This window comes from Caloenas nicobarica, chromosome 2 (assembly GCF_036013445.1).
Source record: "Caloenas nicobarica isolate bCalNic1 chromosome 2, bCalNic1.hap1, whole genome shotgun sequence".
NCBI classification, from domain to species: Eukaryota; Metazoa; Chordata; class Aves; order Columbiformes; family Columbidae; genus Caloenas; species Caloenas nicobarica.
The window spans coordinates 16,362,382-16,390,189 of NC_088246.1; the positions used below are offsets into that span (position 1 = coordinate 16,362,382).

Sequence of the window (27,808 nt, forward strand, 5' to 3'; positions counted from 1 at the left end):
CAAAAGAACTTTGCACAGTCTTAGCCCAGACATAAAAGAAAGAGACAGTAAGACAGCAGTTTTCTGGTCACGCTCTCCAGATGATCAACACCTCCATGTCAGCTTGTGCCAAACAGTGAGGTGGGTGCTGGTCTCTCCTCCCAGTAACAAGTGATAGGATGAGAGGAAATGGCCTCAGGTTGCACCAGGGGAGGTTTAGATTGGATTTTAGGAAAAATTTCTTCACCAAAAGGGTTGTCAGGCATTGGAACAGGCTGCCCAGGGAAGTGGTGGAGTCACCATCCCTGGAGGTGTTTAAAAGATGTGTAGATGAGGTTCTAAGGGACATGGTTTAGTGGTGGACTTGGCAGTGCTAGGTTAACAGTTGGACTCACTGATCTTAAAGGTCTTTTCCAACCAAAACAGTTCTATGATTCTATGATTCTGAACACTGCACTTAAGAGTAGAATGGAAAGAACAATTGTGTTATGAAAAAGAGAAGTTAAAAGTCTCAGGACAGGAAAGGTAGGAAAATAGATAGTCTTAAGAAATACAACTTGAGAAACTTGATCAAGTTGTAAAGACAAAGGGGAATTTTAAATATTTTTAATTCTACTTGCGAGATGAAATTAAAACATTAATATGCAGAATAAATTACAAAATAATTTTAAAATGCCTTTTTTAAAAGACATCACAGAAGAAATAAGAGACCAAGAGTTATTCAAAAAAAAGAGACAAAAGATACCAGAACTGGAGCCAAAATCAATGCCTATGAGAAATTAAAAATAAATATTGAAGCCAAAACAGAGTTCTTTTGGGCTTAGATTCCATGCCTAATGAATGGTTGTTAACTTCAGAAAATGACAAATGTGGCTGAATTTGAAAATCCTTCATGCCTTTCACGTAAGGTATCATACACATATGTGATCCTTTTTTCTTAATTTATAATTTTGATTTTTAATTTTTCTTAATTTATAACCAGGCAAGGTAAATTAGAAGTAATACATCCTTGATTACAGGCTATGGCTTAGAGATGATTGTCCATGAGCCAGAGGGAAGAAACTCCCTTTTATGTATTCAGGGTTTAGGTCTTCACATTTAAAGAAATGTAGAATTGCAGTTCCACCAAACAAATACAAAAACCGTAAGTTTCTAAAGACAGCTGAGCGCAGATGGTAAGAAGGATTACTGTGCTTGCGTACACTTTCCAAGAACAGGATTCCAGTTGAGATTATTGATTACACACTACCAATGAAATAATGACCTGAAACTGCTTTTCCTAGTACATACCTGTGTGTTCATACTTATGTCTCAATAACGAGCTACTCTTCTGGAATATTTTGTCACATAAATCACATGCATACATCCCATTTTCTGTCTTTCTCATCTTTTTCTTTGGGGGTGTTGAATCAGAATCATTTTGATCTTCTACATTCGATACTCCTTCTGAGCTAGTGTCTTGCCTTTCATCCTTAAGAAAAATTATGAAAAAGGTTGAGTTCAATTAAAAAAAAAAATAAAATCACTGATGCAGCACACAATTTATGAAACACAAGCTGAAGCTGCACTGTTATTTTCATTCAGTTCTGTAAACAGCCAAACAAAATTGCTTAGACTTACATAGTAAGAAAAAATCTTTCATTGCATCACTCTGCTTTGCAGTCCCTGCCACTATACAGATGCAGAATTCTCACTGGGACTGACTTTAATCACATCCAAATTTGACTGTTGGCCAGGTTTAAGCCACACTGACACATCATGTTTTAGGGCCCATAAAATAAATGCAATGTTAGGAAGGAAAAGAAGATTACAGACCTGTGAAGTACCTCAGTAAGTTGGAAGAGAAAATTCGATATCTAAGTGCATTTTTCAACTACTGTTTGTCACCCACGTTTTGGTACCTCATGGATTTTATGGACATGATGACTGTATTTTTTTAATGAAGTTTTCACAAAAAGACATTCAAGTTATCATTTGACTTTGCGTATTTGATTATCTTCTTCCTCATAAAACTACCACAAGTCCTATTTAACCCCAAATTTGGGGGACTTCAAATGTTTCATTAATAAAAAGTTTAAAAAAATATCATAACTGTTGTCTATCTCTAAGCACTTCAAGCCCTGTAGCTCACCTGTAAAGAAGCACAATATTTTCTACTGATATCAGTAGTATTACTACACACAGAATTTTTATCATAGAATATCAAATCTGAATATAAAAATGTATGCCAACCACCTCAAAAGTTGTCTGTCTCAAACTTTAACATATAAGCAACCATGTAATTCTTCAAGGCTCCTCAGTCTATGGCTCTACAGAATCCTGTATAAAATGCTGCATAGCCAATTTCTAAGACTTAATTAGAAACACCAAGTCTTTACAGGAGTCACTTGTCTGTTCTGCTCTGCCCCTACCTCAACCCACACAGGTATTTCTCAGCAGGACTGGCTTCCATAGATCACATCTGGATGTACCCAGGGAGGAGTGGGGCAGGATACAGGAATAGCAGATGAAGATAAATACCTGCCTGACTTTCAAGTGAGAACATATGTGAATTTAGTTTAAAGTGTTATCATGGTGTAGAATGAATTCAGCTACTCTGCTGAGTCAAGAAAGCAGAGAGCAGCGTGAGAGGAGTAGCCAGAAGTGTCAAATAGTTTATTTTCTGGATGTGGAGAAAGAGGAGATAAGGAGTCAGCAAGAAACACAAGCCATGGCCTTACTTTGCTTTATGTTCAGAAGAATTAAACTCTTTTTAAAATACCGAGCACTAATGTCCTAGAAGACACTTCTGAATGATGGAATATGGTGAAGAACTGACTTATCTGTGCACGGAACTCTACAGTTCCTGCCAGTCTGAACTCCAGCTGCTGAGGTAGCTAGCTTTGCTGAGGTCTTAGCAGAAACATTTATTACACATTAACAATCAAGCCAAATAAACCTGAGAGCTTATATTTACATTTAATTTAATTTATCTTGACAGTTTCGAGTTAGTTCAGCACGGATACAGAACAAATACGTCACACACAACATACAGGACTACAGGGACCGAAGTACCTGATTTCCATTGGCTTGGGTCTGTTGTTTTGGTGGTGTTTCTTGAACCGCAGGACTAACTGTAGTAGAGTATGTATAAGCCACCTGCGGAATCAAAATGGTTTGCTTATTGGCAGCAAGAGCTCTCAAGCATGGAACACTGTTCTGGTCAGCAATGGCAACAATTGTAGGTAACTGGGCAGTGACTGCAGGTATAGCAATATTTATGGGATTGGCACTTGGTGGGATTACATTTACAATAGGATCAGAGTCTGTAACACTGTTGTCCTTTTGTGGTTCTTTTTTTGCACAAGTTAAGTTCAAAGGTTCTTCCTGGACAGAATAAACACTGTTCTGGTAAACACTAGTTATGGTAGATCTTTCCAATAGCTCTCCATGTTGCTTTGGTAGCGAAAGGTCAAGAGGTTCAATTTGTGGCTCTTCTTGTACACCCTCTGCTGTGTACGTATAACCCTGTGAATTTCTTGACGAAGAAAGGTTTAGTGGCGATGGGGACGGCGTGCTACTGCGTGAACCATTCAGAGCAGATCCCCCTGGTAAAGTCTGAGATTTTGTTGTATTGACAGGATTTTGTGAATTATCTGTGCTGCTCTGGGGTTCAGCCACATTTGTAGTTGCTGCTTGATCATCATTGTTTGTGGGACTGCTTGATTTAACTTGTTCAGGAGAAGACGGTCCAGAAGACTGCACAGAAATTTGTCCAGCTTGCATTTTTTCAAACCACTTTTTTACCACATCGAGTGGTAGGTTCACCGAATCAGCTATTTTTGAAAGCTCTTCTGCGCTTGGTTGTGCATTTAATGCATAATATGCTTTTAAGAGCGATAAAAGGTTCTTTAAAGGTGGCTGACCAGGAGATAAGTTGTTCTCCCCAGTTTCTGATGGGACAGGAGAGTTGGGCTTCTCAGCTTCTGTTCCACTGGGTTGAGGAAGCTGAGGAGGATTTTTCGTTTCATAGTGCTTTAATTCTTGAAGTGCATTAAGATCTCCTGGACAGTCATCACAAAGAAGACAAGTGCTATCATTGGTCTCTCCTTCACAGTTCTTATCTTTCTCAGACTTCACCGTAAGATCTTCCGGTGTTTTTTCATTTTTGCAACTATTTGGAGGAACAGAGTTTTCTTTTTTAAGATTTTGTGGAACAACCTGAAGCTGACTTGGCTGCTCCAAGCTGTAGTTGATGATAATTTTGGTTGTCCCATCTTGGTCAACCAAAGGAAGACTGATAGCTGAAATGAGAGAATGGCCAGCTTGTTGTATAGATGCATTGCCGATTGTTTCTTGTTCTTTGGATGCAAGATTAGCATGATTGTTTTCCAATACTTGCCTTATTACATTACCATCCACTGCCACTTTAAGTACATTTTGAATGTCACTTAAGTTGATGCTTATGGGAGACACCAGACCTACTGTTGGTAGAACAACAGCTTGCACCACACCCTGAGGAGAACTGGTTGCCTGCAATGGGCTACCACCACTAAAAACCCCATTCTGCAAAGGGGTCGAACAATTAATTCCTGAAGCAACCACTATGGGCTTGAATTCATAATCCACAGGTTCAGTTTTAATTTGGTTAACAGGAAGTTGCTCTTGCAAGGGTTTATTTTCTATTTTTTGTCGTATCTGTGGTCTTGCTGGGCTACCTGGTGATGCAGAAAGGGAAGGGGAGGAGCACTGAGACGTCTTGAGCCCTGATCGGGCCCGACCATTCACGGGCATCAAACCAATACACTTCTTACTGCTTATGTGTGAACTGTATGAACCAGAATGGGAAAAACGTTTCTTGCAGTTCGGGCACTCATATGGCTTCTCTCCTACAGATTTAAAAAAAAAAAAAAAAAAAGAAAAGAGAGAGAAAGAGAAGAAAAAAGGCATATGCAACAGTATACTAGGTTACAGAGTAACTTCATCAAGCAATAGTAACTAGAAAGGAATACACCCAAATAACCTCTCAAATAGTCCTAGGGAAAAGAAAATCTTATACAGTGAACTGAACAGTAAAGAGTAATTATATCATCTATAGCTCTGATCCTAGGGTCCTTTAATAAGTCTGTGATCCAGTAGTAGATGTAGGATAGAGCCCACGTGATCACGATCCGGTATTTACCAGTAACTGTCTACGTATCACATGAATGAGTCTACAATACTTGCAGACTTCATTAAACTCCATTCAAGTAGTACCACTGCTAACTTCAGAAGCTGCATAAACTACTTCAGAATGGAAAAAAAAAATATGATTAACCAAAGAAAAAATACAAATGCCATAAATGCAAGTCACAATTATATAAGGAGCTAGGCACATTTTACTGTGGCAAACTCAAATACAAGATATCCATATCTGCCTACGATATCTATCAGATGAATAAAAACAGGCAAAGTTTAAGTAAAGGGAAATGAGACGCATGCAGAAGACAGATTTAAGTTTGCCTTCAGAGATGAATGTGAGGTTAAATTGTCAGGAAGATGCACACAACTATGTGATTGTTAGACCCATAGCCAGAGCCGGCTTTTCAGGGAATCTGTACTACAGAAGGAAAGGAAAATCCGAAATAGCTGGCTTGCTTCAGATGGAAAAGTACATTGACTGAGGCTTTCTCACTCACAGGCACAGTGCCACTGCCCTATGGAAATGAAATGAAGTTTGCTGAGGAAGGACTTCTATGTGAGGTTCTCTTAATTGCTGCTATCATAGCTGAGCAACTGATAAGAAAGGCAAAGATCACCTAAACATTGTTTTCAGATTTCTGTCAATGAGTAAATTCGAGTTAAAGAGAGAAATTGAAAATATCTTCTGAGTGACCACATCTTACTTATTATAATAATTTAATATATAATATTATATATTATATTTCTTACAAATTGGTACTTTTTCTAGAAATGGAAACTTTTGTGACAGTATATCAGTATTCCAGATCTGTGTCCTGAGGCCATTTTAATATTTTAATATGATATTTTAATAATGTCACATCCACAGACAGTAGGAAGCATAGTTGTTATGTCCCAATTATTATAAATCAAAATTTTCTAGCAAGGCTCCCAACATGCTGAGTGGTGTGCAAACACTGAGGAAAAAAACCAGGTAAGTGAAAAAGGGCCAGAAGGATGCCCCATTTCTTCTGCCACAAGTGAAGCTTTCCTGAGCTGTCAGAGCTTAATCTGCAACTGTAAATCCTCTTGAGTTATCCTGCGTGTTTCCCGCACACTGCCAAAGGCTGCAGTCAGTGCTTACAGAGTCCCAGGGGAAGAAAAAGGAAAACACTAGTGTTTTAAGGCTTAGAGTTACAAGGCTGATTTCACATGAAAGTTATAAAGAGTAGAAATGGCAACACTAGTACATAATTCAACACTGGATTTATTTACCACTGTGGATTCGTAGGTGCTCCTTTAGGTGATGTTTATATTTAAAAGCTTTTCCACATTCAGTGCACTTGAATTTTCGATTACCACTGGACTGCGTCACATGTCTCTGTAAGAAAGAATTCGTAATTATTGCATAGGACAGCATGTCGGAAAAACCTCTTGTATTTTCACATTGTAACAGTGAAAATCAGATACAAAACTAAAAAGAATCAATCACAATTTTAAGAGACTGAAGGTGGTATGCGTTACGCATGAAAAAGAAACAAATTAGAAGTCAAGTTAAAACTGAGCCATATGTATTTTCTGAATAAATCTAGTACAGTAAAAAAGAAGAAAAAAACCAAACCAAACACCAAAACCAACCCGAAATATATTTGCCCCTTGTCCTAAATCAGATGACGCTTGCACTGACATGTTATGTGAGTAAGAAGTTCCAGGATGCACACTAATTCTACTTTTGAAAGCAAAAAAAACCCAAGAAAAACCCCAAGCCCATCACCCACAGAATATGTAATGCAGGATAGAGAAACATTAAAGCATATAAAAGCCTGTTTATTAAAGTTTAATCAGTGGACTTGATTTTTCCATTTACATGCTTCCAGCGCTTACTGTTGGCCTTGGATTCCTCTATGTAATGACGCCAAAGGATTGCTCAAGAGAAGATGGCTCAGTGACAACAAAGGTATTCTCAGTCACAATTAATTCTCAAAATAAATGCAAAAAACTAAATTAAAATACATAACAATATGGAGGGATTTCCCAAGTACACAACATCAAACCTCTTCTCTATTTGCATTGAAGTTCTATGGTTATTTTTGTTATATTTTGCCTTGTGAGAACATTTATTGTTAAGCTTGAAATTAAATTTAGCTTTATTGTTATATTACTTTAAAAAAGCAAAAGGTAAGAAAGATGTGTAAATATATGTAGTATATATGTCATATATACAAGATAGATAATTACAAATTGTATATATCTATGAATGTGTATTTCTAAAGCCAAAAATTACATATATTTTTGAAGTTGGAGCAGCTTAATTACCAACATGAAATGGAGGAATTAGAAATTATGTTCAAACAAATTGTTTATTTAAAAAAAGCAGAGCTCTCTTTTAAGTACAGCTCGCTTTGCAAAAAGAAACTCTACCACCATTTGGATGCAGCTGCACATTTTTGGTAACTGGAGCAAGTATTGCCATAAATCCCTTAAGAGAGCTATTGATGTTCTCTGGGGGCACGGCCTGCCCACAGGCGGCTATCACGGATCGGATCGGCGGAGGTGTGCTCCCTCCCGGGGTGAAAGCGCGGTGGGCAGCCCGCGCACCTCATCCCGCTCTGCCGTGGCTGGAGGTGCTGGAGCCGGCGCTCACCGAGCGCTGAGGATGTTCCCCGAGCGCGGACATGGCAGCTGGGGCTGAGATCCGCATTGGAGAAGCGGGGATGGATCAAAAGGCAGGATGATGTTCCGGCTCTGATTTGTGCTTTTAGACCTGGTGAACCTGCAGCCGTGCAGTTTGGTGGATGAAAGTCGGAGCACTCTGCTATGAGATAGGCTGTCCGAATTATCAGCCCTCCCTGTTCTACATCCTGTCCTCCTTTATCCAATGCAGACGCTAACAGAAGTCGAATTGAAACAAGATAATCTAAATTGCTCCTAAGTACTCTAATTCGACAGTTCCCTTGGGATAAGCGTCTGGTTAAGCTGCAGTTTTCACCTCTCGGCAGATCCCGCTCCCACCCTCCTGGGGTGGGCTCCTTCCCGCCTCCTCCCAGGCTCCGCAGCGAGGTCTCCGCTCCGACTTATCCTCATTAGCACTTGACCCTTATTGCCGGGTTTGTCAGCTGTCTTTTGCTAGTCCACACGGCTTTTCAGCTTTGTTTAACTAAGTCCCTTGAAGATGATGTTCTAGATGATTGTGCCTGACTCACCGCATTTCACTTTAATGATCCAACTTCACTGAGTCTAGAGGACCATGTCAGGATTTACTTAAGCCTGCAGAGAATCAGTTACTACTATTTGACTTGAGATTATACCAGTTAAAGGATCTCAGCATATATACAGCTACTGCAGATGCTGGACTACATAAATATTCATACTAAATATTAGTGCATGTATTCGATCTGTCAGAAATGTTTCTGCTCAAGTCTTTAAAAATCAATGTTCTGCTTCCCAGGCATGGAAGTCCACATTTCTTGTATCAATTTTTTAACGAGTTTTCCTGCTTTCCCGGTCATAGCTACAAGCTGCTTTGAACTTTCTGTTAGGCAGTGTTTCCATCTATTATATTTTGCCTTATTTTCTTATATTTGTAATGCTTTATTCAGCTTTCTTGCTGTCTGTCCTATACATTTTTTTCAATAAATCTGGGACATCCTCACAGTTACTCTCCAGGATCTTCTTTAAAACTAACTGACAATTCATAACTCCTCTCTAAAGTACCATCTTTTATACACTTCCACCTTCATTTTCTTAGATTCAAACGGTTTTCCCCCTTTCAGTAGTGTTAAATCCACTTTCTTGTGTGCCTCTGATGTGTAATATATTTCTTAATGCATGGTACATAGCTGCTGTTTTCTGACAATTAAAGAATTAACTGGAGCATTCAAAGAATCTCCTCTGAATTCCTTTAAGGACTGAAAGAAGAAACATCAGCATTACAGTCTGTAACTACCTACCAATACATCCCTGCACCAAATATTTACAGTGGTTTGGACTACAGTTCACTGTTTTCACACTACAGAACTAAAACTAATTCAAGGGAATTCTCAAAAAATATTTGGAAAACAGGAATTACAGGTACATCAGGATTTTTTCACAGACGGTTTGGCCATGGCCTTCAAGAACTGCCATTTCTCAGTGGCACCCATGGCAATACGAAATTTAAACAGACTACGTATGGGTGCTCGGTAAGTTGATGAGAAGAAAAACACATATAAGAAGGCCTTATTCATACTTAATATCTTTTTTGGTGCTTCACACATGAAAGCAGAGGATACAAACACAGCATTGCCTCCTACCAACCGTTAAGGGGTCACAGAGCAGCCAAGGGAGCCATGAGAGACACAGGGACAGGGGGACGCAGAAGAAGTGCAGTGATGGCTCCTGGTATCTGCTGGAGCAGGAGGAGCCACAGTTTGACACATTTTCCCCTTCCTCGGAGGGAGGCACAGTGCGCACATACATCTTCCGCTGCCCTTACTACACTAGTAATTATCTTTGCTCATTTGTGACATGCAGACCACTAACCAGCTAACAAAGTTCTCCAAATAATAAGACATTAAGTTTTGAAGATGCAGCTGTTTAAGATCCACAACCAAGAGGTCTATGCTTTACTACGGAAAAAATTTAACTTTCCAGTACACAAATGATGTAATCATTTACATGCACATGAAGCCAATTTTGAAGACATGACAACTTGTAGACATGACAACTTTGTGACAGTAACATAAACAAATACACATTTCGAATTTACCAAATATCTGAACTATTGTAGTTTTGATCCTGGGTATGGCTTTAGAGAAAAAAAACAAACGGGTGTAGTATTGACTTCCAGATACTGCATAGGAACAACATTCATCAAATACAACTATGACTTCTAAAGTATAAGCCGATTAAAACATATCAGCAGGAATACAATTTAAGTTTCCCTTTATAGTAATTCTTCTGAGATTATTTACTCACTTAGTATTTTTTCTCTTTTGAATCAAACTTCATGCAAATATGGGAAAGGCTTCTAGCCCTTCCAACCATGTTATTCTCTGCTTTTAGGCTTCTAGTTGGAAAAACTGAAAATAAATGCAGTAGCTCACAAAAAAGCGTTAAACAAAAAGCATTCATAGATTATATAGTTCAAAATATAAACGGTATGGAAGATTTAAAGTCGAAGCCAAGCCAATAAGAGAGCAAGACAGAAATTAATTGTTCATGGGAAATATATTTAAATAAACATGAACTGCCGCGTCAGAATATGCTGGCGAGGTTATTCCAAACCCTGTGAGACAGCAAAATCCTTGCAGCAGGATGGCTGATACTTGTAGCAATTTTTCCTATTTAATTTACCAGTGAATGTAAACACTCAGGTATATAAACCTATAGTAGATTTTTGAAGCCTGTTGAATTCTCAGACTTAGTGAAGAACAGAGGTTAAAAGGCAATGTTTAAAAAAGCATCTCCTTTACTTCGTGTTACAGCCTTTCAGCTTAATGAAAGTTCTGTTGGTTTAGGGCTGCAAGAAATATTGAAGTGCCTTTCCCTTTATATTCTTTTCATTATTCACTGCTTTGCACCTCTCTATGATGCTTTTTTCTCTCTCTGAAGAGTATAAATCTTTTTAGTTTGTCCTCAGCTGGGAACACCTCCAAGCCCCTCTCTATCCAACCTGGTGGTGGAAAAATTTTTTTCTTGGATAATTCCTGACTGTTTCACTGAGTTTCAGTCGGTTCCTGAGCCTCAGAGTGCCTCTGATAAGCTGTGGAAGCATGTAATTGGAGATGGATGACAGGAAATTATGGGGATAAAAGAAGAGAACAAAAAGAGGGAAAGTAGAAGAGAATCTCAGGACCTTCAGTAGCGATGAGATGGCTAACTCATGGAACACATTTCAAGGAACCATGCCCTCAAGTCAGCTCATGAACCACAGAAAACAAGCTCAAGAGTACCTTTAGCCCTTTTTATTGCATTACTTAGTATTGAAACGTTTCATTTTACACACAAGTTATTTGTACATTGTCCAATAGCATGGATTGCATTTAAAAACTGCATCTCACAGTTCAAGCAAATGAATCAACAAAATTATTTGGGTTTTAAGGGCAAAAAAGGGTACAGTACATTTTGAATTAGCCAAATAGGATTTATGAGAGAAAAATCTAAGTGTTTCTCTAAAGATCTACGATTAGATTTGAGTAATAATTTTTATGTAATATTAGCCAACGAACATAAAAAAAAAAAATAGATGCAATAAAGCACTTCGGAAAACAAAAATTTAAACCCAACCATACTGCCTAGATAAATGAAAACACAGGAATTCAGATCTCACTCTTTGACAGCTACGGAAAAAGTCTGACTTCGTCAGCAAGTTGAAGTCCATGCTCCAGGTCTGGGACTTCAGCATGTAGATAATCTCATGTGAATAGCTTACTTGCTCTGTACATTTTTGCTCATAATAAATCACAGCTTGTTACAAAGGACAATAAATCCTTAATCCAAACGTCACTTACTTGATCTCTTCCTGATTTGTGCGATGTCATGTGGCGGTCGAGCTGCGTTCTGTACGCAAACGTGTAACTGCACAAGGAGCAACTAAAGTTATCTTCATTTTTTTCATGGCGATATTTAATGTGTTCCTTCAGAGAGGTAAAACGCTTGTACCCTCGATCACAATATGGGCAAGTAAGCAGTTGGGAAAATGCATCGGGCGTTCCTACACAGAAGAGACAATACATCATGTTTAAATAAATGTGTGCTCCAAACTTATTAACATCAACAAACATGCTTTACATTTACATATATTACTGTAAGAAAACATGCAGATGCTAGAAGCTCCATTTGTTTTAGAAAAGGAATAATGATAATTTTTTTTTCCACAGATATTACTGTTACTAACAACAGTATGGTACAGTTGCCCCAGTGTACACTGGAGACAGTCAGCACAATATGATCACCCAAAATCTCGCCTCTCACAGTGAGTCTGTTGGACTGCCCAAAACAGCACTAGGGCTTCTACACATATTTCTGTTTAAAAAGTGGTCTGAAAATTGTGAAACATGGTTTAAGATTTAGTCACCTTGTAGATCTGGTTTGCTCAATCACAGGCAATCCTCAAATGCTCTTTATAAATTTAAGTCTATCACTGAAACATTTAATGGCCATCCTGTTTTCAGATCCTAAGGAATAAACAGTCTTTGTGAGCTACAGCGAGTATTTTTTCTTTCTCTTTATGTAGCACAGAATGGTAAGTGAAAAGAGGATTGAGAAGAAATTATTAGAAACATGGTTAATAATTTTTATACCTGGACCTATTGGAGAGGGGCCAGAGGAGGCCACCAAGATGATTAGAGGGCTGGAACAGCTCTGCTGTGAGGACAAGCCAAGAGAGTTGGGGTTGTTCAGCCTGGAGAAGAGAAGGCTCCAGGGAGACCTTATTGTGGCCTTTCAGGACTCAAAGGGGGTTTATAAGAAAGATGGGGACAGAGTTTTTAATAGGGCTTGCAGTGATAGGATGAGGGGTGATGGTTTTGAACTAAAAGAGGGGAGATTCAGACTAGATATGAGAAAGAAATTTTTTAACAATAAGTGTGGTGAAACACTGGCCCAGGTTGCCCAGAGAGGTGGTAGGTGCCCCATCCCTGGAGACATTCAAGGCCAGGCTGGACGGGGCTCTGAGCAACCTGATCTGGTTGAAGATGTCCCTGCTCATTGCAGGGGGTTGGACTAGATGACCTTTAAAGGTCCCTTCCAACCCAAACCATTCTATGATTCTGTGATACACGGATATGTACCTGTTAGCAGGACATACTGTCAGCAGGACAGAAAGGAGAGAGGACACAGTGTCTGAGTGACAGGAAGGAGATCAAATGTGAAGCCATTGATATGATTCTGATGTGATCAATGGAATCTATTCTGCTGGCTTTCATGAAGTTACTTCTGTATCAGTACAGGACAAAGTGAAATTGGATGGAAACTGAATATTTCACAAATCAATTTCTGAGAAGTCACCATTTATGACGGATTGAAAAAAAATACTATAGATTGATAAAAGTATGTTTAAATAAATGCAGAGTTTGCTGTATTTCATCAAACTATCAATTTACAAGGTGTGATATCCTCCAGTGACAATACTACTCTTCCATGCTTCAAGGGAAATGGGAAGCAAATTTTGCAAGGATGCACTGACCCACTGTGCTGAGTGAGAGCAGGAGAGGAAGGCGGAAGGTCTTTACTGTTAATCATTTTATGCTCTGAAGCATGAGGGGCAAATTTGTACACGCTGTCATTTTAAGTTGCAGAACTATAAGCATTATTAATACTCATAAAATTAACCAGTACTTTAGAAAGTACTTCTGAATTATTTATCTTCATGACCTCTTCCAGCAGTTATCACCATAGATTGATTATATGCTCTGTACAGTAGCAATTCATTCTGTTGTGTGGAATTCACTGACTTTATTTGTACTGAACATGCCATTGATCTTGCAACAGAGAAATAGGAAGAGTAAGACCCATTTTCATTATTACTAAAACCCAACACCTCTGTCATGTAGGTTCTTTTACACTCGTTTTAGTATCAGACAAGGTAACGCTCATGTTATGCTGGTTTTCCTGTTCTACCCCGTTCTGCTTTTCCTGGATTAGCCGGGTTGACCAAAAATGAACCTGTCCCTGCACATATAGACACAGTATGCTTCCCTTCACTTCTCATTTTTCCACCTACAATTCAGTTCACCTGACATAAAGAATACTCCATCTCAGCACAAATGCAACTCAGTGGATATGGCAGAAGCGCATTAACTTAAATTCTGTTTCCATTGGAGTAAATAGAGAAATGGCAATGGTTTCTCAAAGCTGCTAAAGACTCCGGTTCTCTGTCACTTCTCTTGTCCAGTCCCCCAGTTTGGAAGCATGTATTTTTAGCAAATATCACTATATTTTTTGGCATTTTCTGTCGCAGGTGATTAAACCACTGAACATTATTGTTCAGCATTGTGAATTTCAGAATACTTCCCTGTGAACTTACTGGGCTAAGTTCAATTTAAATTATTCATACAAATGTGTATTTTTAATGTTTACATGGAAATCATACTGCAAGCCTGTAAAACTAACTTGACAATCTATGCCACCGCAACTACCGATTAAAACCTTAAATTAATTAAACTGTAATTTCTAAGATGCTAATGTTGACCATATATCATACTTGAATTTTGCAAAACTTGTAAACGAGAAAATATTAGTAATTCAGGTCCTATTTCTGTATATAAGTAGGCATGCACAGAGTTTAAATTTCTCAAATATTTTAATTTACTTTTTTTTTCCTTTCTAAAATCTCTAATAAGGTAAAATCTCAGAAACAGCAAAACAAAATTGTTAACATCGTCCCTTTCATTGGTCTCCCTTAGACTCCAGTACAGTAACACAGCTACCTGGGCATGTTTTGTTCAATTATGCACATTTTTTTTAGTGACTGGAAGACAACTTTAACTTTTATGTAGGATGTTACTTTGTTTTGTAAATCTTAAATGCTTCAATAAAGGAACGCAATCTGGTTGAAACTGCACTTTTCACAGTTTATGAAAGCTGAACACTTCAGAAAGCGCAGAATGCAAAAACAATCTGAACGGGTTTTGCCTTCAGATATTTCATGATGAGGACGCCTTCAATCTTTCATGATGAAGAAATGAAGACAAAGTATGACTTCTCACTCCAAAAAAAACCTCTCTCGTTTCATTATGAAACAATATTTTCAAAGTATATTTGAAAGCCAGTATTTCTTAATGGGCTTTCATTATGAATAATAACAACCTGTCATTACTTTCTTTCACATAAACGTTTTTGTATAAACAATGTTTCTTTTTTCTCCACTGCTGTCTTTTCAGGAAAAAAACCCTAAACCTGTCATAGACTGGCTACCTAATAAAAGAACTTCTAATATAATATTTTGAGGGTTTTATTCATAAATATTTAAAAAGAAGTGTGTTATAACTCCCCCTACATTATTCTTATATAAAACTACACTCTCTTCCTTCAGTGCCATTATAATTAATAAATGTTTGTTCTGTTCTTTTGTGTAATGCCAGTGAATGAATTTATGAGAGCTTGAATTCTTGTTTCCAGTTACTGGAGGTTACCATTTAGGTACCCACACAACTGAATCCCAGGGCATGTTTTGTTCCACAAAAATCAACTAATGATGTTTTTCGCATGATGATCCCGTTCTCTTATAATTATTTAATTAGGATTTCTTTTTGTCCCCAAAGCTACACAGGTATGCATTGCTGTCTTCTAAAATACAACAGAACTTTTGCGTCAAGTAGTTAGCACAATGTATTTCGTAAAAACTGAACTGGTGGCATACTTACCATTTTCATCCTGACCACTCGCTTCTGGCGTGCCTTGTCTCTGGTCCTCCTCAGGTGCTTCAGGGTAGATAACAGCTGTATCTTCTTGTTGCAGGAATTCTTCAACATTAGGGTCATGGTTTTGTTCATTTTCTGCATCGGAATCACATTCATCTTCTTTTACTATGAGTGAAAAACAAGATACAAGATATGAAATGAAGCATTTAAAAAGAACACAAATGGGATTCAGTAATTCACATTTTCAAATTGCCCTCTATCCAAGGATTTCAAAACTCTTCAAAACAACTTGTATAGGTCGAGCCCTTTAAGATGCAGGAATATGACAAGTTTTAAAACTGAGAAGCAGTGGCATAATGACATTTAAAAATTTGACTAAAAGCACAGTTTGCTTCTTCAACTCAGTGCATTTTAGATTTAGCTGCTCCCCTCAACTTCCCTAAAAATCTTAAATGCAACATTAATTGCGATTTAGCCCTTGTAGTTTGAAGGCCAGCTTACAGTGTTGGCTCCTATGTTTGCAAAAGTCAGTTGCTTTCAAGACATATTTTTAAGTGTTATTTAAGACCTGTTCATCAGTGCAAGCTCAGAAGATACTTACACCCTGAATAACAGCCTGGCTGGCTGAAATGCAGCAAACTTGAACTTGGAGTGGCTTGTTCTTCAGGGTTGGAAACGGCTATCAAAAAGGTTTCAGATCTAGTTAACATCCTTCAACATTTTCCAGTTTAAAACTTAAAGAACAATCAATTAAAAACTTGAAGTTTGTATGATAAATATTTGCCACCAAGCATTTGACTAAATACGTTGCTGATAGAGTTTACTTATAACATGGTGGAAAATTTTCTGAGAGCTCTGCCTGTGGCACACTAACCCACAACAGATCTTCGCCACTATGAATAATGTGAGCTATATTTTTAATAGGAAGGAGAAGTTTTATGATTCATATCTCAGTGTGAAGTCACATACTCAATTTACAATTTGACATAATCTTTTTATGACATGAGACAGTGTTTCTCATATATAGACTGTAATTTAACACATAATGTAGTTCTTTGTACTTATTTGGGGAGACCTGATCTTAGAGCCACTGAAAAGAATGCATGTAGCTACAGTTTTAACATATCTCTGTTTTGGTGATTTTTTTTTTTAATTAATAAGGCTTACACCATTAGTATCTAACCATTTAGTGTTCAGGGCATTGAAAAATAACAAAATATTTTACAAAGTTGGATGGGCTATATATTAATTTTTCTTGTCAGCCAAAGAAATAACAAAATAACAAAGCATGTGTTTTGGTTTGATTCTGAAACCAAAGATACACATTTTATTTTGCCTTCTCTATAATCAGTACAAAGAAGCTGATAATAAGAAACAGTATTAAGTTTATTTTGTAATATTCATTATTAGTTTAAAACACTATCTATTGACCTGTACTTGTATTGTACACAAGTATGTGTAAGATCAGTGCTATTCTTTGTTTTGCTCTCGTTCCTGAAGTCCTCGTGCGAGGGGCTGCTTGAGGTCCCCGGGCAGCTCCACCACCAGGCCCAGGATGTCCGAATGGAACCCAGACTGTTCTTCCTCAGCTAGAATACTGTTCACAATTTAAAACCTCTAGCACGGAATAGCAAAGCAGTTTGTAAAGAGAGGTGGGAGAACTTCAAAGGTTTCAGGATGCTCACCTAGCCATAGTTCAATAGCACTTTATGAATAAGGGACTCAGATTAACAAAGAAATACCTGTACATCCAACTTCATCTGTCTGAGCTTCAGGCCCCAGGATTTCCTTTGTTTCTTTTCCAGCTGAAATAATACATTTATCAAAAAGAAGAATATTTATAACCAAAACGAAACAAGCCACACAAACAACAACTTAATATATTTGAGTTATTTCTTCAGTAATTTTTTCCATTTCTGTATTGTTTAGAACTGCATTTAAACACAATGTTCTTTCAAAAATATGAATTCCACATTATTTCAGCAGGGTGTAACCAGTTGAACCGCAAAGGTCTTCCATGGTTAAAGAAACAAAATCTTAAAAGGAAGTAACACTAAACACAAACCGTTATTTGAAGAAAGGCAAAACATGGACAGTGTGTTTCTCCAGCAAATATGGATTCAGCTATTTAAATAACCCTACCTAAAAATGCAGCTGATACACAAGAATAGTATTTGTGGAAACCAGAGTATTATAAAACAAATATGTTTACATGATTTTCTCCAATTAGCAGTTTTTGGAAATGATTGATGATTCGCTGGTAATGTCTGCAAACAGCTACCTAATGTGTCCTCTTTCTTGTAAACTGTCTGGAAACCACCTAGAAGCTGCCACTGCTTAAGCAAACAAGGATTTTAAACACATGCTCCCCACTTCGGATCAACAGTGCACTACAAAACCACTTCACATATCAATTACAAACCCCAGTAAGAGTTTGCAGGTACCAGATGTCCGCAGAACTAAGCTCATGGATCCCATTTGTCTAGGAAGCTCCACCAGCTCCTGCTGAGCCGCGGCGTCCCAGGATGCTGCATGGAAGTTTTAACTCACTATAGGTTGTTGGTTCAAATAAATACATGGCTCTAGTTGTTCCTAATTTACGTTCGTTGGGTAGCCTGGGCTGGGAAGTCCCTATTGGAACGGCCACCGCTGCCATTTCTGTCAGTACCCAGCTTATGGCAGGAGAGCATAGGAAAGCTTTGTTGGTTGTTTTGGTCCTTTACCAATAGTATGTACGCTAACAGATGTGAAATCAAAGCATTATTTCATACTTTTATTATGGAAACCTTAGGTGCTTCAGAGCTGCACTGCAGAAAAAGACTCTTGCATGGCACAGAGGGTTAGACTGCACAGCTGCTCCAATCTGAAATGGCGACAGTTATACTTTTATTTACCTTACCTCACTCTACTTCAGTGAGGGGAAAAAGCCTCTGGTTTGACAAGTCAAATCCCCAGAACATTCCAGCTTTTAAACTACAGGAGAAGTCAATTTCTCCTTTATATGGAAGATGATAAATTCTTGGAGAACTTAAAGTTCTCAGTTAATACCAGCTTCCTCAAAGGAAAAGATCGTTAATTCTGTCTACTTTGATAAAATCCCACATACCAATAATATCTGCAGATAGTTGCAAACAAGACATACACTTAGAAGGAAACGGTAACTCTTAGATCTTTCTTTAATTTTAATTGTCATCTAAAAAAAACCCCAAACAGTTTGCATTTTGTTGGTCAATAGGGGGCTGAGAACTAATTATATTTTTGGCTCATGATACTACAGACTTGGTTCAGAGTTTGTAAGACGGATGATTGCATGCAATGCAAATTTAATACCAAAATTTAATTGCTTAAAACCAATCGTGATGCAAACCCACTATTTTTCTTTAAAATGGCTTTGTGATTTTTCTCCATTATGAAATAGGCTCTATGGAAGAGAGGAAATATCAGTAAGTTATTACTCATAGAAATTTAAATGACAGTGTCTCTAGCAAATTCCATTGGCTTCAGTACAAAAAAAAGCTATGCTTCTCAAGGGAATGTCAAGGAATTTATGGCATAACAGATTAACCTCAGTGAAGTTAAAAACCCTCTCAATTCTAATAATCACCACCTCTGTTTGGTACTATCTCTTCCCAATATCTAAAAGTGGGGTATCAGACAGGGAGGAGCCCTTTTCCACATGGGATGACCTTCCTTAATGCTGTAGGAGTAACAATTTGAAAAATGTTAAGTAGAACTCCATCTTTATAGCTATGCATGGTCCACACAGGAAGACAACTTTACAATTATGCCCTCAGAAGCCCCATTACCATGGTGAAAATACAGCTGCTGGGAAGCAACAGAAAGGGATGTGATGATGGGGAAACAGATCTTAGGACACTGTTCCACCAAGTAGAACTCAGAGCTCTGAATTCCAGAAGCAATCTGAGCTACCTGCTGAATGACCGCTTAAATACAGGTCTCCACAAATAGCATCTAGGGTATGAATATCCATCTTGGCATTGCATCTGGACATAGCAGATAATTGTAAAACATGTTCTTGGACTACTGTATGTCATCGTCACTTATGAGCAGCTGCTTAGAGATATGCTGGGACTTCCGAGGGTTACGCGCTAATGATTTTCAGATCACAGGCAGCAGTGACACAATCACTGTGTCACAAGGCTGACTGTAAAGGTCTCTGCATGGGTAAGATAACTGATCAAATTCAACCCACTAGGAAAATGGAAATTTTGGTTGTAGGCAGAAAGACAAACTTCACTGAAATTTCCACTGCAGTCTTATCTTCAGAGAAGGAATAACTTCCCAAGCCCATCAAAGAGTTTCTAATTTAAACTCTTGAGAGCTAATTTTCTGATATGCATGCAGCAAGTGCTATTTACAACTTACAGTATTGCCTGGTTGTTTGCTTCTGTGGGTAAAAACTTGATCAAAATGATGTCACACATTTTAGCCTTCCTCCCAAATGAAATCAATACAAAATAGTGCTGCAACCTTCCTCAGCAACCCACCACACTGAAAGAACACAAAGCATCTTACAGCACATAAACTGAACCTAAAGTTTTATGAGTTAAATGAATATTTGAGCTCCTGGAGGAGCTTAAACAGAAAACACAACTTCATTATTTTTTAGAAGTTATTTCAAGGTCTGGACAATTTTTAAAATTTTCAGTTTTTCAAAGATACCTTAGTTCCAGTTCTCAGATCTCTGGATTTGCTAAATATTTATAATACATAATAGTGCTTTTAAAGTGTACTAATATAATAAGTCAATAACTTTAACCATTGCTTAAAAAAAAAAAAAAAGTAGCACAGGTTTTACCTTAAACTAAAGGAAAAAAGAAAAAATCATATTACAGAATCATTGCACATATGAATGCTGGCACACTGCCAACAACTTGTGCAGGATACACATGGTTCACTTTTTCAAACCCATATGACTGTTTCAGTTAAACCTCTTGAGATACACACCTTATATTTAAAACACCTGTTCTGAAGGTCTTTTAGAAATTCTGTTAGAATGACTGGAAAGGGAAGGAAACTAATCTGATAAACGTTACGTGTGTTGTTTCTATTCTTGGGCATTCGTGAACAGAATAAATATGTAAAAAACTCATTCTGTCAGGTTCAACTAAACTCAGGAACTTTCAGTACTACTTTACCCACGAAACACAACTTACTAAACTGCCGTAGTGTATGTTTTCTAAAAATAATTGCCAGTCCTGAAGACAGTATTAGTGTCGCATGGTCACCTGCCTCAGTACCTTTCCGTGTATGAGAGAGATCACATATTCAATCTTTAGATTTCTAATGTGCAACCAAGACTGACAATAGGATTTTCAGCTCACACCTTTCATTCTAGGAAAGCTGTAAAAAAGTAAATAGCACTCTGCTACAGCAAATCAAAGCTCCATAAAACCTAATGTAGCCTTCATTCATCTCATGTTGCCATCACCAGAAATTCAAACAATTTATTAAAAAAACCTTACTAGCAAATAAAAACCCCTCCAGACTGCTACAAAAGAGGCTTCGGAATACACAATTTTTACAGAAGAAATTTATGATAGTTTGAGTAAGTCTGTATGGCAGTTGTTTAATCTTTTGTCTGTCTAAACACTGATGAAAGCCTGTCTTCGTCAGCAATGACCAACGCAGAGAAAATATTGCCTATATTGCAATTCTACAATCACAGCAGAATTTGGTTCAAATGCTTCATTTTAGCAAACAAATTTCAAAAGGTTAAAAATGGTGCATTTGAAATAAGGAGTCTAAAAAGATACCACCACATGTCTAGAGCCCTAAAAAAGCCCATAAGGTTGTTTGAGGCAAGACGCTGTGTAGTGACTACCTATGGATAAGTCTCCAGGAAACCTTCAGCCCAAAGGATCTTGACCCAGCACCTCTGTGAGCCAGTGCTTTTCTTCACTCCCCACTTCAGGTTTCCTACACCTGTGCTGGGTGGGTTCAAGAAATAGTCTAGACACAGCCCGTTTTATGTAACTGCAATTCCTGATACAGATAGCCTGCAGTAGAGCAAAGATATTATACGAGAGCTAAGAAAATTACCTACTAATAATTTAGCTCCAAAATACTCATTTCCCTGCACAGCATACCTTGGCAATAGCAGCTATAGAAAACAGGCTGTGTTGATGCTATTCTTTGAACTGTCAGCTGTTCCCTCTCAGCTGGATCACAGTTAGGGACCGTATGACTGCTTTCTGTTTATTTAGATGTGAACTCATGCAATTTGTCTTAAATGACCAGTTTTAACAAGGTAGATGCTAAAGGATTGTGGCTGGAGTTCAGACACAAACAGGGATATGCCAGAAAATATTCTCTATCTTTTAGGGGATTAAGGCCAAATTCTGCAATAAATTCCACTAATTTATGCATTTATCCCAATTTGGCTCAAATGTAAGCATGCTGTGTGACATGAAACTCAGTATCTAATTCCACAATAAAAAAGGTCGATTTCCCGATTGCTTCAAATTTTCAGCTTCCAAAACTGCTGCATAATATGTGCAACATTTACCTCCTTCCAGGGTTTTCAAAATACAGATTCACCATGAGTAAGATAACCAATTGTAAAACTAATCATGTAAAAATTATTTTTTCTGGCTATGTTTTCCAAGGGAAAAGGCAGAAGCAGTTCATAGGCAGAAATCTATATCGGAAAATTATTTTGTTTCATGTTTTTTGTCTTACAACTTACTCCTCAAGCTGAGCAAACCTTGAACATTACTGGGAGCTATGGCAGAGACCTGCCATGGAAAAAGACTTGGAAAAACTCAAAGCAAGTAACTAGTCTCTGATCACCCTTGAAAATGCTGCATCTACAGATTTTAAGCTCCTTTATAACAATGCCAATGGAATGAACGCACATCCGAATCTGCCTCGAATATTAAATAAAGAACATAAAATAAATTAAAATAAATGTGTTAGAAAACATGGTTTTTGATTGTGAATATTAGATGTTATTTCAGTAACAAAGTGACCAAAAATGTTGTATCAAATCTTTATTTTAGAAACCTTCTTCTGCATAGCATCATCAGTGAGAATGAACATACCTTCATCTTCCCAGCAACTGTTGGTACTCCCGTCTCTTTCACTGTTTTCTGGTAATACTGTATGGTCTGTCGGCAAGTCATCTTCCGGCACACTGGCATCACAGTCTGCTGCATCAGTTACACTTTCTTCTTCCACTATATGCAATTTATCTTCATCATCTGAATCTGAGTTTGCTTCTACGACGTTATTATAATTGGTGACTGTGGACAGATAAAAAGCAAAAACCTCATCAATATACTTGTAATTTACAGCACGGAGGTCCAAAGCTTTCAGTACTGTGGCCAGATGCTACATCTGGGGCATCTCTGTGGAGTCACATTATCATTTCTTCTTTCCACATGGGGATGGCAGCGGCTTGTGAGCAACTTGGACGTAATGGTGGCACAACAAGAAGGCATCTGACAGCTGCTGGGCTTCCACCACTGCGAGGAGCCACGATACCTCTCACTTCTGCACACCCAGCACAAGGCTGCACAAGAAAAGAGAGCGGACAACTCCGGAGTTGTCTTCTGGGCCACACTGAAGCATCAGGCTTCCAGATCCATCACTCTAATTCGGAAATCTTGCATAACGTTTCCCCCAGCTACCACGAAAAGGTAATAACTCTACTTTTTCAGTCTGGAGATCATACTGTGAGACTCTTATGGACAAAGAATTAAACAACAATATATATGTTTCTGTCATATGGGAGTAGATTATTATGAACATAGTCTTCATTTGTAAGCACAGAAGGTCAGTTACAGCCATTTCCATTTAAACCGTAAGGATTACATATTAAGAAAAAAATTACTTTCATAATCTGTTGAAATGTCTTGTTACACCGAAGTTAAACTATTAAACACTTACATCTATATGCGTTCTTCACTGCCAACTTTCTTACTGAAATGTTTCAATATACAGTTTGATAAACAGAATAAACTTATCGATGAAAAACTAGCAAGACTTGTCTTGGCTGTAGCACTCGTTCAGTGGTTATCAGAATTACACCTGGGAGGCACACCATCTTTACTTTATGATACCTGCATCCTGCCACTGTTAGCACATGAGAAACCAGACTGATTCTTTCATGTGAAATCCTGTCTATTAAGGTAGATAAATAGCAAACCAGACTCCTGTCCTTCTGAAGTAAGCTTTTTTTTTTTTAAAGTAGATATTCTAGCCATTTAAAAATGCATTTCAGCAGGGAAAGTGAGTAACATCATGAACTAACAGACTACTATCTCATTTCCTTCCAATTCAAGAGAAAAATGTATCATCTAGAACAAGCGTAAGCATGACAAAAGAGCCTTTTGAATTTAAAATAATCATTCCATGTTTTCATATTTCATACACCTAGTGTCATTTGAAAAATGTAGTAATGCCCCACTATTCATGATATAGACCTCTTCTAAGACAACAAATTTAGGCAAATTGCCTAAATACTAGTATCTGCTCCATTTCAATCAGTAAATTGATATTCCCTTCATATTCCATAACTAATTTTGCAAAGTAAAATCAGTACCGTAAGGCATGCTGTAATGTTGTGTAAAAGAGAAGACACACGTTTCCCTCACCAAAGCAGAGATTTATGAATTTATTTCCCTGAGAAACGGTAAATCCACCTTTAAAAAAAAAGTGTAAGAACAGACATAAAACAGAGGGCCATGGAAAAATTATTTTAGCCTGTTGTTTTAACTGGGTTTTACTGCGGTGCTTAGATGTAGAGAATTATCAATATAAAACAACAATGTATTTACCTTTGCCGCACATAAAGGAGAACAATAAGAGCAGGGATCAAAATTTATAGGCATAAATTCAGATTTCAGTAGCACAGATAATGAATACTTGACTTTAAAAAAATAAATATCCTGTTTAGTTTGGAAAATTAAGTGGAATCCCTTATATTAGATTTTGAGTGGTTTTTATGGAAAATTAAAATACAATCAGAAAGTTTGTCCTGAAGAATTACACTCATGGAAAAAAAACATCCCATCTTTTCCTCATAACAGAGTTTTTGATTTAAAATATAATCTGTTCATTATGGCTCTATTTACCCTTAGCATTTTCATACATTCTCACTACACTCACTCATGTGCTAACTCCACAGAACATAAAAACTCCTCCTTCTCCATAAAAGGCAAAGAACCAAAAATGTCTTTGGGATTTCGGTTGCCTCCACCAAAGATCAGTTGTCAACAAGGCAACACAACAAAATCAGCAAGAAATCTGGCTGCAACATACCTGTTTCCCTCTTACAATGAGCTTTGAGGGAAATAAACTGCCAAACCTGTCTCTAAAAGGCCTTGGCACTTTTGGGCTGGCCAGGCAACTCACACACCAAATGCAGCTCGAAGTTGAGCACTTAAAACGATGGATGCATCCATATATCTCAGTAAATGATCACATGCTGTTTTCCCTCTACAGGATCCCTGCCTCATCTAGTGCAGTGGTGACTAATACAAAGGGAACGCTCAGTTTTATGGAGTGAACCAAGTATTTGTAGGATCCTGCCTCATTTTTTCAGATTTCAAAGTGATTGCTCATTCTTTTCATCCCCATCAGCCAGCAGTGTTCCCAAACCCTCACTTATATGATGTTAGCCAACATGGGTTTCCTCGTTATATATTAAATATATTATCGATTATATATCTATTTATATACAATATATTATAACTATATGTTACATGATTATATATAATTTCCCTACATGGGATTCAGCAGGAATGCTTCAAAGCATATAATTAACTGAACTGTAGCAAGGAGACGGTATTTCCATTTTACAGAGAAGAAACAGGCTATTTAAAAAACAGAGGATTATTTTGCCAATCCTGGCACTGCCACATCGATGTAAAGCATTTTAGGTCTTACTTTTCAGAGGACTTTGCATTTTTGCAGTGTTTTCTATATTCAAAGCACACTTGCATTCATTCCAAATGCAGCTGTGCTGAGAGCCCAGGTACCTCAGCCTGTGTGCCACAAAACACAGAGATCACCTCCAAAGTGAGTGACCTTCCAGAATCACATAAAAACTCCTTGAAAGAGAAAGAATAAAATCTAGTCTTTCGGTAGAGCTTTCCGATGCCTCAGAGAGTGCGGTTTTGATTCCTGCAGCCCTCTACTTAAATTACTATGCTTTCCAGCAATTAAGGCAAGGGTTCTGGAAACAACAGCTTCCTTTAATAAACACCCTGATTCATTCTCCAGGCACCATTCCTCCTGTGAAAAAATTATGTGATCACATAATTAAAGATCTTATCGTTATGCATACATGCAAGGAACAAATTAAAACAGTTTGAACAATCTTCATTTTGATTTTTTCCAACTTTTTTTGAATGCTCGACTTTCAAAGTCAAGTGTTTGATTTCAAAGAATGTATTAATATTCTTTAATAGAAACGATGGTTAAAAAACAATCAAACCCTGTAATTTACTGTATTTTTAGCTAATTAAAATTAAAATCCCATTACATGGTACCATACTGATGCCTGCACGGCTGCAAAGCTTAGCTTTAGCAATGCAGATCTGCTCCTGGTGCACTAGGAGACTAAGTAGTGGCAGTAGCAGACGTTTGCTTTTGACACGTTCTGGCTACACGTTTCACAGCTCTTTGAATACATTAAAGAAACCCTTGAACTAGGGCACCCAGCATCCAAATTCCAGGGGTAACCATCTTCCCCCTCTCCCTTCTCCACTTCAATCCTAGAGCAGATGTAGACCTTCCCTATCAGCATGTCATTTGAGGTGTTTTCTCCTCTTGTCCTTGATGTTGCCTCAGAATAGGCACCACTGAAAGAAGAGGACGACAAGCTCACGAGCTTCGCTTGATGCCTGGCACCACAGCAACTGCTAAAGTGAGGAGGAATACATTTAATTAAACTTTTTTAGATAGAGACTGAAATATACTCAATACAAAAACAATATGTAGAGACTACTGCTTACAACCTCGGAAAGAAATTAAATTGAACATACATAAATGATATCTTAAAGGGGCTCCTAATTTGGCCAAATATTCCATGCAGAAAATAAAATACATAAGTAAAACCTTGCTCAGAAGAACAGCTTTCCAGTGAAGTAACTACAAATATTTCAGAATTCAGTAATACATACTTTTGGCTAATGTCATTTAAAAGTAGCATCAACCTAAACAAAATAACTCAGCCTGGCTCACAGAAGACTGGCACAAGCAGCCATCAATGTCTCCAGGATGAGACACTGCTCCGTGAAAGGCAAGGACGGCTGGAGAGGTGACGCCACCGCGGGCAGCACCACTCCAGGGACAGCCAGCAGCAGGGGGAGAAGCAGCAACCAGTGCAGGTAACCTCATCTTCAACTGGAAAACCCAAGTCTGACTCAGAACATGAACCATGGCTGTAAGCCTTGCAAAACAGCTCACCAGAAAAGCACATACGATGTATAACAGACGTACAGGCCTATTCTGTCCACCTTACAGCACATAATCTTAGCATGAAAAGGTATATTATTATATTAAACAGCTTCATTATTAATGTCAGCTTTACTTTCACAGATAAACAGAAGTCCCCATTCTCAACAGATGTATTACAAATTACACTGAAGACTAAATATCTATTCAATAAAAATCAATTTTTATATCATTAGTATGTATCTTCTGAAATAAAGATGAAATATTCATTAAAAACAACACATGAAAAATAAATCTCATGAACTGTAATTACTTCTTTTCTTGTTGATCGCTTTCTTGCTACAGTATCCTGCTTCTTAAAGAATGAGTATCTGTAGTTGAAGCTTTCATTGCTCTAGGAGTAAATACACTGCAAAATGGATGGCAGAAAATGAGCTTTGCTTCCTGAATTTTCACAGTCCTAAATGCAGAGAAGATGTATAATGTTGTGCAATTCTGATTAAAAAAGAAATATGTTCAAATGGAATTAGTGATTAAAGAGCTAAAACAGAGAAATGTATTATTTTGCTGGTTGAATACAGCTAGGAAACCACAATACATATGTCTACTCAAATTCTAACATGGTATTTAAAAGAATCTTTAGTTCTCTGATTTAAGATCAATGAACCCAGGAAATTTAAGGTGAAGACCATAGGACTCGCTGTTTCCATAGCATATACTATAATGGGACAGTCCCTAAAAAGGTGAGTGACCTGTGTGGCAACAGAAGGAAAGTTCAAAAAGCTGGCAGCAGGTACCCACGCATCAGTCCCCCCATCCAGACCTGCCCTCAGAATCATCAGACAACATGAAATGTAGCAGTTAGTTTACTCTACCATCCCCAACACAAAGAATGACCCAATCATGTTCATGTCACTCAAATT

The 27,808-nt window shown here is 37.8% G+C and overlaps 1 protein-coding gene across 2 annotated transcripts in view; it reads right to left on the reverse strand.

Moving 5' to 3' along the window:
• The window catches only part of ZEB1 (zinc finger E-box binding homeobox 1), a 122,363-nt gene that overhangs the window by 3,120 nt on the left and 91,435 nt on the right, over nucleotides 1-27,808 (reverse strand). For both annotated transcript variants that reach the window (XM_065629731.1, XM_065629732.1), the window contains exons 2-8: nucleotides 22,526-22,726; nucleotides 17,204-17,266; nucleotides 15,465-15,626; nucleotides 11,610-11,812; nucleotides 6,394-6,499; nucleotides 3,034-4,847; nucleotides 1,270-1,450 (exon numbers count right to left, since the gene is read on the reverse strand). In XM_065629731.1, coding sequence (XP_065485803.1) covers nucleotides 1,270-1,450; nucleotides 3,034-4,847; nucleotides 6,394-6,499; nucleotides 11,610-11,812; nucleotides 15,465-15,626; nucleotides 17,204-17,266; nucleotides 22,526-22,726 — 2,730 coding nt within the window. The remainder of the gene's footprint in view (nucleotides 1-1,269; nucleotides 1,451-3,033; nucleotides 4,848-6,393; nucleotides 6,500-11,609; nucleotides 11,813-15,464; nucleotides 15,627-17,203; nucleotides 17,267-22,525; nucleotides 22,727-27,808) is intronic.